The sequence below is a fragment of the Thamnophis sirtalis genome, unplaced genomic scaffold (genome assembly GCF_051295495.1).
Source record: "Thamnophis sirtalis isolate CommonGarterSnake01/CBP01778 unplaced genomic scaffold, rThaSir2_p1.2 scaffold_2, whole genome shotgun sequence".
NCBI lineage: Eukaryota > Metazoa > Chordata > Lepidosauria > Squamata > Natricidae > Thamnophis > Thamnophis sirtalis.
The window spans coordinates 133,620,719-133,633,881 of record NW_028261382.1 but is presented as its reverse complement, the minus strand read 5'-3'; the positions used below and the strand labels follow the sequence as shown (position 1 = coordinate 133,633,881).

General features: G+C 32.7%; 1 protein-coding gene across 1 annotated transcript in view; it reads right to left on the bottom strand.

Moving 5' to 3' along the window:
- Nucleotides 1-4,997: 4,997 nt before the first annotated feature.
- The window catches only part of TRPA1 (transient receptor potential cation channel subfamily A member 1), a 53,158-nt gene continuing 44,992 nt past the window's right edge, over nucleotides 4,998-13,163 (bottom strand). The window contains exons 23-28 of the mRNA XM_087706945.1: nucleotides 12,542-12,671; nucleotides 11,479-11,661; nucleotides 9,907-9,975; nucleotides 7,371-7,481; nucleotides 6,475-6,572; nucleotides 4,998-5,259 (exon numbers count right to left, since the gene is read on the bottom strand). Of these exons, the coding sequence (XP_087563071.1) occupies nucleotides 5,061-5,259; nucleotides 6,475-6,572; nucleotides 7,371-7,481; nucleotides 9,907-9,975; nucleotides 11,479-11,661; nucleotides 12,542-12,671 (790 nt within the window). The 3' untranslated portion in view covers nucleotides 4,998-5,060. The remainder of the gene's footprint in view (nucleotides 5,260-6,474; nucleotides 6,573-7,370; nucleotides 7,482-9,906; nucleotides 9,976-11,478; nucleotides 11,662-12,541; nucleotides 12,672-13,163) is intronic.

The following is a 13,163-nucleotide window of genomic DNA, read 5'->3' as shown; positions in this document are numbered from 1 at the left end:
CATTATATAGCCCTTTTAATATAACAGTCCTTTTTTAAAAGTATAGTCTTATGCAATAGTAATATTATATAAATCATTATTTATGTCATGCATTACTCAATATTAGCTATATTTTAACATGTGTTTTAAAATTTTAATTCTACACACAGACACACTTTCCAAATAATGGTGTATTCCACATTTCATTTTTTTTTGTTATATTTCTTCACTAATTTTCTCAATTTTTCTTTATAAACAATAATGTTTTATATTGATATTCATTCATTTGACATGTAAATAACTGTTTGCTTAAACCATGTACTATAGGCAGACTATACTTTCCACCCACTATTGACATTTATTCTTTGGTGATATCTATGCAATGTTCATTCCCTACTAATATTAAGCTCTGTGTTCCTCAGTTTGGTACATTCTGATCCACATATTGCAAGCACAAGTTTTATCTAAACATGCTCACACTAATGGCAGGCCTTGGGCCAATAACATACTCTTTTACCCTAACCTAATGTAGAGTTATTGTTGGGAAAAAATAGAAAGCAGAAGGACATCTATGAATTATGAATGGAGCTCCTGAACAACAAGCAAGATATAACACAAACAAACAAATAAGGAGATTAATACCCAGTTACACAATATCTCTAAGTCTAGATTTAGGTTTATTACCTTCGAATATAAGTCTACTTTAATAAGTATTTTCCAATTAGTCAAAATAATGATGCTGGCTTATTCCTTTAATCATACTAACATTAAGAAGTAAGCCAGTGCACAATGGTTATTACGATGTCCAGCCTTATCTGTAGAAAACAATTGTGTTTTTACTGTCTGTGAATTTTCTGTATATCTAGCTCATAGTAAATAAAATAAAACTACTGGAAACTTTGGCAAATCACTAACACTACTCAATTAATAGTTGTTTCTATTTGGCAAATCCAAGCTCTGGCTCAGAAATTAACTTTAGCTATGCATGTAGAAATAGGGAAGGCTACAGATTCATTTTCCCAGCCTTCAGATGTAGAAAGATATTAACTGAGCACAACACAAAAGCATTAAAATGTCACTTAAAAAGTTTTACCCCCCAAAAAAGACAAGAAAAGGAAGAGTATTAAACAAAACAACCACCAAATAAGAGATTCGTAATATTTTTCTTAAATTGAGTAATTATGTCCCAGCAACCATTGCCAGCTTAGTGACTACATATATTCCAGGATAATCTGTTCCTAACCTAGTCTTATATACTCTTAACATATTTGCTTTATAATATATGCTGTAAAACTAAAATCAATCAACTGTTTCTTCAAATTCTTTAACAGCCAGTAAAATGGTTCATAAAAAATACTAGCATTCATTGCCATCTAGTGTTATGATAGACTACTGACACTGCCAATATTTTTTTGCTATAGATATAGCCTCAAAAATACATTGAAAAAAAGCTGACACAAGTCATTTAAGAGGAATTGACACAAAATTATTAGACTGAAAGAAAAAAAGGGAAATATTTCCATCCCCACAAAATATTTTCATCAGAGGCAATAGATATATGGTTAATGTGGTATATTCCATATCTACGTGTGATGGTTTGCTGTTAAACCCTAGCAATTCTGCTCTATGCAACGCAATAATATTGAAAATAATGGAATATGCATCACAAAAAGTGGCCATTTCTTTGTATCTGCTTGCACATAAGCCTGATCACATCAATCAATTGTATAAGTGCTCTGGGATTTTTGGTCCCAGTACATTCTGGAGAACCCCATACTGTTTAACTGTTTATTAAATTTATAGGCCGCCCAATCCCGGAGGACTCCGGGCATCTTACAGAAACAAAAATTAAAAAAGATTAAAAACAGATAAAACACGACAAATTTAAAAAAGACATAACATGCACCCAATCTAAGCAGGGCTGGACTTCAATCCAGAGGTCAACAGCCCCAGGCCTACCGGAATAGCCAGATTTTAATAGCTTTTCGGAAGGCCATGAGAGTGGGTAGGGTCCGGATCTCTGGGGGTAGCTCATTCCATAGGGCTGGAGCGGCAACAGAGAAGGCCCTACTCCGAGGCGTCGCCAGTCGGCATTGTCCAGCTGATGGCACCTGGAGAAGGCCCATCCTGTGCGATCTACTGGGGAAGGCGGCTCACCCTGAAAACCAAAAACATCTGCAAATAAAACAACATTCTTTGTAAATGGAAGGGTGACTTCTACAGTGATAAATTCTAAAAACTCTAGTCTCAACACATGTAGAAAGTGCCAGAAAAGTGTGGAAATTGGGGAACATTGAGTAGATTCAAACTCAGAAAGTAGACTAGAATTCTTCCTTGTGTACAAAGTTCTGCAGAAGCAGGAAGATTGGATATTTTCAAATGAATAAATCTTCTGTGGACTCCTAAAGTGGAATAGTAATTTCTTTACATCTTTAAAGAAATCAGAAATTCACTGGATGGCTAAAATAATCTTTAGATTTTAAAAATCACAGTCATTACTAGAAGAAGACACAATGAAATGCATAAAATGCATTATTTCTCTTGTTTTATAAAAAAGACAACTGAATGGTATAGAAATAAGCAAGTTTATTAGGAGTTTTACTGAAACAGGAAGATAGTTACAATCTCTTTATTGTGCTTCACATCTACACAAACTGTAGCATTATTTTATCTGTTGAACAATATGTTTTGTCAACAAAGCCAGCATTAGCTAGAACTTATTCAATACAATTGTTTAATATTTTTATTCTAATATTTTATTACTAGATAACAGTCTCATCGAATATTTAGATGATATTTATTTTAGATATTTATCTTAACAAGTCCACTGAACTTTATGGAATTTACATCTGAGTAGATCTGCAGTTATTTGTAATTTTAGCTAATATTGACTATAGTTTATTTCTGTTTCTATAAGGCATAATGAATGTATCAGTGGATAAAGAGATGTATGTTTTGATATCATTTACTCAATTTCCCATATGACATAAAAGCAATGATTTAGCATGCAAAGCATTGGACTGTGGTGGCACAGTGGTTAGAATACAGTATTGCAGGCTAACTTGCCCAGACACCAGGAGTTCGATCCTGACTGGCTCAAGGTTGACTCAGTCTTCCATCCTTCTGAGGTTGGTAATACGAGGACTCAGATTGTTGGGGGCAATATGTTGACATTTGTAAATCACTCAGAGAGTGCTCTATAGGGCAGTATATAAGTGTAAATGCTATTGCTATTTATATTGCTAAAAAAGGTGCTTTTAAAATGTATGGGCATGAGCAAAGCACTCTCTTTCAAAGTATTAAAGCAAGTACATTTTTGGAAGAGTTGAATCAATAGAAGAAAATATCTGTAGTTCGGGATTGAACTGTGGTGCTTTCTGAGCTTAGTTGCTTGATTTCAAACATTTCTTTACACAACTTGTAATGCTTAAAGAGCAGCAAGGACTCTGCAAGAGTTGAACCTTCATACTAGTTCAATCCTTCCAATGTATAGTTAATGCTCTCTCTAGGAACATCAGCAAAACAAATCAGATACACAGATAACTAGGAAAAGAAACTACATTAAACTTTTCAAAAGACACAGTTCCTTTACTACTACAAGGAATGGTTCTTCTCTCATACCAACCTTCTTTGTGAATCACTTCTTTCAAATACTTTGCACAGCCTTATGAATTCGTTTTGTTTGAAAATGGAGCAGAAGTATTGAGAGAGCTAAGTTTCATTTGGTGGTTAAGGCATCAGGCTAGAAACTGATACACCGTGAGTTCTAGTCCCACCTTAGAAACAAATCCAGATAAGTTATCTGAACCACTCATGTGCCTAAGGAGAAAGCAATGGTAAACCATATGCAAAACCATGCCAAAAAATGGCAGGAACTAGTCCAGGCAGTTACCAGGAGTCAACACTGACTCATACGAGTGTCCATGCGTGCATATGGGCATGCACCCCACCCCCATAGGACATTGTGTTTCTCAGTAAATTGATACATTCAGAACTGGAATAGAAACACCTAACACCTGACATTTTCTAGATGTGTTTAGACTCCAATTTTCAGAGGCAGTTCAACCGCCATTGAAGAATATTGTAGGAAAATGCAAGTTGAAAGAAACTCGAAGAAATTTAGAGGTGACAAAGCAATTGCCCAATCCTAAGCACAGAAGTATTTGTTAAATATCTGAACAAATTAGTTGATGAATTAAATGTTTAATCTGTCAAAAATGTTTAAAATGTAAGCTATCAAATTTATTTATAACCCACCTTTGTTATTTTTACAAATAACTCAAGATGGTGAACACATCCAACACACTTTCCTTCTCTTATTTTCCCCACAAGAACAACCCTGTGAGGTGAATTGGACTGCAAGAGAATGACTAGCCCAAGGTCGCCTAATTAGATTTTAAGACTTGAACTCACAGTCTCTTGCTTTCTAGCACAGTGCCCCTTATATAATTATTCCCTACAATAAGCATAGAGGTCAGTCTTCAATATTCCGTATTACCATACTTTCAGGAAAACCAGTTTGATGTAAATGAGATTGTATTGACTCTGAGAATCCAACTATAATATTAATCTCTGACATTCTGAAGAGATAAATTTGGCTTAGTTGCCCTAAATTAATCAACAAAGCTGCTACTGCATTAATTACGCTATGTGTTAATATTTAAACTAAGTCTTTTATATATTCCCCTGTTGAAAACATTTTACTGTATGATAATAACTAAATTAACATTATATACCATGCCGTGGTAGAAAAGCCTCTAAATACAGAATACAGAAACCTAGAGTAGTTATGCTGAAATAATTCAGCCAGTCCTGGTTAGCCACTATTGCAACATAACAGTGAGCAATCATCTATAGGGAGCCAAGAGGAAGGGAATATCCAGCATTGTATAGCTCAGTATTTGCTTATTAACCAGCTTGCTGGAATTGAGGGGACTTGCTAATCAATCGTAAACCACATTGATGTACTACTGTCCCACAATGATAACTCCCGTCCCAACTTAAAATGCCACAATGTTAACTTCTATTTCTTACTAGGAAGCTATTTTATATTTAAAAAAATGAAGATAGTTGTAACCAAATTAGGCACATTTCGATTTCACTGCTTTGAGCACTGTATCCCATTTACTGTTCTTATGTTCCAACTGCTCTTTCCTAAATTTGTTCTGGAATAAATCATTTGGATCTTCATCCTCTACCTCAGACATTATTTCCATCTTTTGTGCAACTAGTTTAAGGAGATTGTGCTGTTTTTCCACCAGAGTTCCAATGTCCTTAAGCCTGGAGACCAAAAACATACATTGGTTAGAGGACAAGTTGGTAAGTTATACAAGCTACACCAATAAGGACCTCAGAGCTGCATGCACAAACTTATATTTTGGTCACACTCTCTGAATCCCTCTAAAACTTGTTTGCTACTATTTAAATTTAAAATGAAAAGAAATTAAAATATATTTAATGTTTTTTGTCTTAACTCCACTATCACTCAGAAAAACTAAAAGAAGATATACATTTTAATACATATTATATTATATTATAGGTGATATATTAAATACATATTAAAATGTGTTAAATATGAAAAGATGATTAAGATACTTAATGAATCTGTTCTGAAGATGATGCCCTTTAAATTATTTTGACAATAAGATTTCCTTTTGCAGAAAAAAGAATTACTTTTGATTTAAGAAATATTTACACCAATTCAAAATAACAACAGATGAAAATTGTACATATATTGTTAAAAGTATTTTATTTGAAACAATTTTTTGTAATTCAAGGTTTATAAACCTGAGCATTTTATGACTTATTCCCCTGGAGAAGGGAGTTTTTCTTCCTTTTTTTCTATAATATCTTCATATTTTGTAATATTTTTGTAGTATGATAAAGATACATGTTCTTCAACCAATGCAGACTAACAATAATGGAGAACACCTAATAGCTCCCATTTTTCTTGGGTACTGTACTGAAGTTAGTATTTACTAAAAATTAACCCTATATATGCTATGGGAATAATAACACTTTCTTTACATTAGGTCAAGTTCTTTTTTGTTTCAAGACTAATTTGAATTCATGCTGTTTGTAATAATCCAGTTTGTCACTTGATCACTGTCTTCTCAATATATGAATAACAAAGGCTCTTCAATTTATATATATTTCATAATAGATAAATATTATTTTGAAAATTTAAAACATTAGAAGTTTTGTATGTTGTAAGACTGATTTGATTGTAGTGAGAAACATAGTCCAAGATGCACGTCAGACTCTTTACTACCTCCAAGATTATCAGAAATATACTATGAAAATTATTGAAAAATATTTCAGTAAATGCTTCCTTCTGCCTACAGTAAAAATACACAGTCATTTGTATTGTGTTTTAATAATACTATTGAAAATAAAATACTGTCCTGCAAATAAAATCCTTAGCCTGCAAAGTCATAATTTCCTACTACTAGAAGTTTCATTACTTTATTTCCTTAGCATAGAACTAACAAATACCTGTACTTCTGTTTCAATACTTCAAGTTCTAATGTTGTGTCAGCACTCTGTGTATCAGCTGCTGTATTATCCCATCCAAAACAATAGTGGAACACACTCTGAAAAGAAAAAGAATTAATAGAAATATTAAATTATTCTAACAAACTTAAGACTGTACCACCCAGAAATCAAAACTTCTTTGAAGCTTGTAAAGTGTCTTAAGTAGAATATTGTATTTATTCTCTATTCTCCAAAACACCTGAAGACAGTACAAGAAGCAGTGAATGGAAACTAATTAAGGAAAGAATCAACCTAAAGTAAGGAGAAATTTCCTGACAGTTACAACAATTAATCAATGGAACAACTTGCTTACAGAAGTTGTGGTACTCAACACTGGAGGTGTTTTTAACAAGACATTGGACAACCATTTGCTTATAATTATATAGGCTTTCCTGCCTGAGCAGGAGGTTGGACTAGAAGACCTCTAAGGTCCCTTCCAATTCTGTTATTCCAAAACCAATTATGAATCTGGTTTGCAATGGAGTTATTGTTCTCTGGTTCTCTTGGTGAACTTCAAACTCCTCTCCTTTTGGCTTGCCTGTTTGTAAGATCTTTCTTCTTCTTAGCTCTGGCAGGAGACTAAAGAAATGCAAGAAGCAAAGAGAAAGTACCAGCATCTTTCTTCCTTGCATTCACTGCCAAAGCAACAATCAGAAGTAATAGAAAGTAGATTATGAAAGGCCAATTTCTCTTTGCTTTGAGTTTTATTGTCAGTTTAGTCCTTGGCAGACATTACAACATTGAAAGATTGAAAAAGAATTTCATTAGTCTGGGTCCCTCTTTTCTTTGCTTCCTGTTTCTGGAGCTTGGAAGATGGATAGAAATCAAAAGGTCAGTCATTCTTGTTTTTAACTTACCATAAACCCACAATATCTAGGTCTATTGGGATACACAACAATGGATTCTTGATCAACTCTACTGAGAAACCAATATGGTAGTTTTTTTTCTAGGTTTGTATGAAGATCAACCTAAAAGAAATAAATAAACTTGCTAAAAACATAAAACTAAAGAACTGTGCCATCAGAACTGGACTGTCCATTCAGTTCCTAGATTAATTCCACATGCAATATAGAAAAATTGTTATAAATTTAAGCTTAAGTAAGGTTGATTTTTGGATAAAAAACTAAGTTAAGGTTTTCCACCTCCCCTCACAAAAAATGAATAGAAAAATTCATAAATTAATCTCTGGTCATGTCATTTCTCATAACACCATATTAAAAGCTTATGTATTAAGGATAATGCTTCATATAGTGTAAAGCTTTAAAGTAATTAGAAATGCTGACAAAATTTTCCAATCCTGGGAAATCCAAGATTAATCCATATTTAGATTAAGTATTTCAAAGATTAGCTGGACATCATAACAGGCATTGTTAGAGCATGTAAGTAAAAGGCACATATAGGCTGGTAGTATGTCAGCAAAAGTGTGTTGGGTGGCAACATAATCTTTTGATTGTATAGAATAACATTGATGTGCTCAGGAAAAAAATGGACTTTATTTGTCCTTGTACAATCCTAATCAAAGTATACTCAAATGACTGATTTGGTTCTAATCATTAGCTGGGGATATTGCATATAGCACAGGAACAACTAATCTTAATAACATGCTTTATATGAAAACTTCAATTAATCAACAGGAGTGCTAGATGTTATTATATATGAAATATCTATGGGCAATCTGGCAAAAACTGCAGCATAAGAGACTGTGAATTGGAATGTAAGAGAAGCAAATATTAAAGAGCATGAATAGAGCTGTTGAAAAAAGAAAAAAGAAAAGAAAAAAATGAAGGAAGGGAATATTAGAAAAAGGATTTTAGAAATAACAGTGATGTGTTAAAGACTGAAAAGAATTTGAAATGCATATGCCATGCAAATGGCATATTCATTGAAAAATGTAAATGCATAGACTGGAATAAATTTCTAGAAAAAGAAGCTATAAATGATGTGATATAATTCAGAAATGGCAAAGCTGTAGGTGTAAATAGTATGTCTGAAAGAGTATTGAAATACGCATATAGTTTGTTGTGGAATAGATGCATGACAGGTTTAATCTGGGTGTAAATTGGAAGAATGCTATTATTGTTTTCCTGTACAAAATAGCAAGAATGTAATAAAAAACTTTAGAATTAGTTATGCTTGGGAAGGTGTTAAGAAGAATTCTGGTGAAAGGTGGCACTGAACAAAATTCAGGAAATATAAATCAGTTTGTACAAGGCAGGGCATGTATACTGAATTTGTACTAGTCATTGAAAAAATATAACAATGAGTAAGTTTATTGTACACTTCTGTACAATATGAAAAAAATTATAGGTTATAATGTCATATTTTATCACAAATATGAGGTTGATGGTTACTCAATGGCCTAAGAATAAAGTATATTATAGCTGTAAAGTATGCGTGGGAGTAAATTGACAGCTTATTGAATGGTTCAACACTGAACAGGAAGCAAATAAAAGATTTGTGATGTTTCTTATTTGTTTAATACATTTATGATAAAAGTATAAGGAAGGCTTGCAGCAATGGCATGATACTTATGGATGTGAATATATGCCAATTGTACCTATTGGATGAGAACATCATTTGCAATGAATATTAGCTAGACTGAAACAACTAGAAAAAATCATAAGGAAATTAATGAATCAAATACCAAGTTAATGTTTGACAGGAAAAATGGAATAAAAAAATTTCATGATATAGCTAAGTGGTGAAAGACTAAAGCAAACAGAAGAATCCGTGTAACTCAGTAGAATGTTTGCTAGAAGGAAAATGGATGGACAAGTTTTAAAATGAGCAGATGTTGGCAGAAAAGTAGTAGTACTAGTACTATGTGATCTGTTGCAAATAATAAATTTGTCAAAAGAAGTAAAATGTAAGCATGCTTTCACCACTTTGATACATGGAAACATGAGCTAAATCTGTAAGGGGAAATATAAAAATTGAATTCGGTAGGAGTGGGATTCTTCAGAATGTGGTAAAGCAAAAACCAAATGAGGCCCTCAGGAAGGGAGACATTGAAAATTTTAAGCAACAGAAGCTAATGTCTGAAGAAATAGGTGGACACGATGAGAGTAAGAATGATTTTTCAAGGTTTAAAAAGTAGGGAAGCGTGTGGAAGTTCTTATTTTCGGATCATGCACCTTTAATTTATTTGGAACACTATTTTTATGTCACATCTATGCTTTGCATTAACAACGGACATAGTATGAAGGGTATGGATATACATATTCATTCCTGGATTTTAAGACATGAAAGTTTCCTTATTTTCCTTATCTTTAGGTTTCTAGACTTTCACATAACTTGTCAGAAGAATAATTCAGGCAATTTCCCAATTATTTTTCAATTTACTTTCCCAGCAGCAAAGGGGCAAATCAATATAAAATCATGCACTTCACAAACCTGCATTGCTATTCTTTTCATTGCAGCAAACCTTTGCACCTCTGCAATGTCACCAACAGCCAAACCAATCTACAACACAGAAATAAGAATCAGGCTTTTCAAACATTTCAATCCTGTTCAGTTAAATCACCGTTTTACACAATTAAAACTAAAAAGTCCTACCATCATAACAGGAACCTAACATATATTCTCCCAAAGATGCTTTTTCAAGAAGCAACTGGACTTTCTGGTTTCATTTCTTATCCAAGAAAACGTTTAACTTCTTATCCAAGAAGCTTCTTCAAAGTTGAAAAATTCAGAGCTGAAGTAATTTCTTAGATGAGAGGCGAAATGTCTTCAGAGAAAAACAAAGAGTCCAGTTGCCTCTTGAAAAGGCACTTTTGGGACAACCAAGACCTGGATGACTGAGAATCTCTATAGACATCTAATATATATTCAATAAATCAAAATATTTGTTTTCATACAGATCCAGGTAGAGTTTTGTACAATACAAAAAAAAAGGATGGCATACAATAGCACTTTAAAATTTTAATGCAGTAATTCAAAGGTAATTAAAAAAATGAATTCCTTTGTATCCTAAAAAAAATCAAAAGTACCACTGGAAATAATCAAAATTATGGATGTCCACTCATCCATTGTGAGAAAAAAAGGTGGCGGTTTAGATACTGACTTATTATTTCTCTTATTTTCTCTTATTATTTCTCTTTGAACTTTAAAGCTGAGCAGCCAGAAATGGACCACATAGTGAATTGATAGTCTAGGTACTGTAGCCTTGGATTTTTTCATCTGTAGTCATTAAAAGCTTTTCACCTTCCCAATTCACTCTACTCCCAATAGACTAAATTGAACAAATTTGAAATAAAATGCAAATAGTCATCAATTCCAACTATAATCAAGCTAGATGCAATATTTTGAACCACCCAGATTTTCAAAGACAGCCCCAAGAAACAACATGCTACAATAATCCTATATGGAAATAAATGATTAGAAAGCAGCTTTTTCTGGTGCCCCTACATTGAGTGTGAGAGTTTATTGTTCAGGTATTTCAGGAAGGATAATAAACGTTCTTGTAATAACACTTTGAGCCATTTCTGGATGGCAGTCATGCAGTTTTGTTGTAATGTCTTCGGTGACTATAAGCATCGTAAATAATACATTAGGGAAGTACAGGTACAGCTAGTTGTGTGATTTGCCTGCAGAAATCCCTATGTACAATCTCTTTAAAATTCCTTTAATTAATCCCTTAAGAAATGCAGACAGTGGCTGATGTTTGTTAGTCAGAATAGACTTCAATGGGCTAAAAGGAGAATTCTTCCCATATTAGGAAAAATATATAATATTAAAAATAGATACTAAAATAGAGAATATTATTTCTACCCTCAACAAGCCAAAAAGGAAATCTTGTTGATGCCTGTTATTACTCCTAATAAATTGCAGCAACTGCTCCCTTCATATCTCTGGAAGTATATTTTCCATAGGCAAAACATAAATAAAATAAATGTATGCATGTTCTAAGTTATGCTTGGAACATGCATACATTCAACACCTGAACTTAAAATAGTTAATTCTTACCAGTAAGTTCATAAGAAGAATAGGGATAAGCATAGAAAAGATAAGGAGAATGATAAAACTCAGGAATGGAAAAGGAAGTTTATCAGCCAGCATTGGTTCAAGGAAAGCCTCACGGTAGTTGTTATCTCCGATCATCATGGAAAATGTTTGCATTACTGAAAGATATGGTGTGCCATATGTTTGCTAAAAGGCAAAAGAAGAAACATAGTAATTTATAGTGTTCTGTTTTCAGACTCACATGTAATTTTCTGGTTTTTCATAGGTGTTTTATTATCTCAAATGTTATTATTCGTGTTCTTTTAAATATATCTTTAATTTTCTATTTAACAGATCTAATAGAGATTATGATAGATTTTTAAATGCCTTCAGTGCTCATATTAAGCAATCCAAAGAAAATTCAGGGATATATTTTTTTAATTTGCAAGCATTTATCATTGGTAGGCAACAAGTATATATTGATTTTTAAACAGTAGGTACATTTGGATTTTGCAGAGTTGGATAGCCTCAAAAACAGTCATTTAACTTCTCCTCTTTGTGGCTCAGGTTATCTAGACATGTTGAGGGATCTCATTAGCAACAAAACAATGCTGTAGTCACCTATAACTTAATCTTCAGCTATTTGATGCCCAGAAACACCGAATTTATTAAGAAAATAAATGTGATAATAAAGACTGATGATTTATTTCTGATTAATTTTAGTTAACATAATTTTTAAAATCAGGTGATAGACACTAGCATGTTTATGCATTAAAGTTATTAAAAACACCTTCATGTTGTCTAAATTCATGCCTCAAATTCATGAAACAGTACTATCATATTCAGTTAATGAAACTTTGTTCACAGTCACTTGATGGTTTATAATCAATCAAATTCGTTACTTCTGTCTACCACTTCACATTTTAGTGTATCCTTCAAGACCTAGAGAATATCAGCCCCAAGATGCTGCTGTCATATTTAACTTGGCTTAAGTAATAACAATCCCATTGAACAGCTCAGTTATTTTAATAAAATTATTTTTTGCATTAAAATAATTTTCCAAAGTATTTAATATGATATTTCAAACCTGTGAACCAAGAAGAACATAGAAGCTGAGCCCAAAAGCTAACATCAAAAAAAAGAAAACAATAACGATCCGTATCAGAGTCCTCAAAATTTCCCAAAACATCACAATATATATTCCATAATTTTCAAATCTAGGAAGAGAAAACACAATATTGAATTTAAAATTCAACTTTCATAATCTGTTAATCACATGACGCATTTGAGAAGTCCCCTATAAAAATTACTACTATTTGATTTGTCTTTATAATTCCCCAACCAAGAAATATTTCTGGATAAGATTCTCATTTTAGTAACTATCCTTTTTCATTAATTCTGATTCAGTCTCCATTCTCTTTTGTCTTTTATGGGAATAGAATCTGGTCCTCATGGGTGGAAACAACAGTGTGGTTGCCTTGTAGTAAAATATGTATTGGCTACAGTAACTATTTATGTATGCTGTAAATCTCACATTTTTAAACTGAAGAAATATTGAAGAAGAGTTTTCTCCTTTTGTAATATGAGAAACTAAAGTACTTTAGTTGAATGTTAAAAGGTTCAGAATAATTAAAGTATTTTTCATAAAACTGCTTCTGTCATATAGTAATGGAAAAGATAATGGCTAACAATGGCCTCTAATTATACTC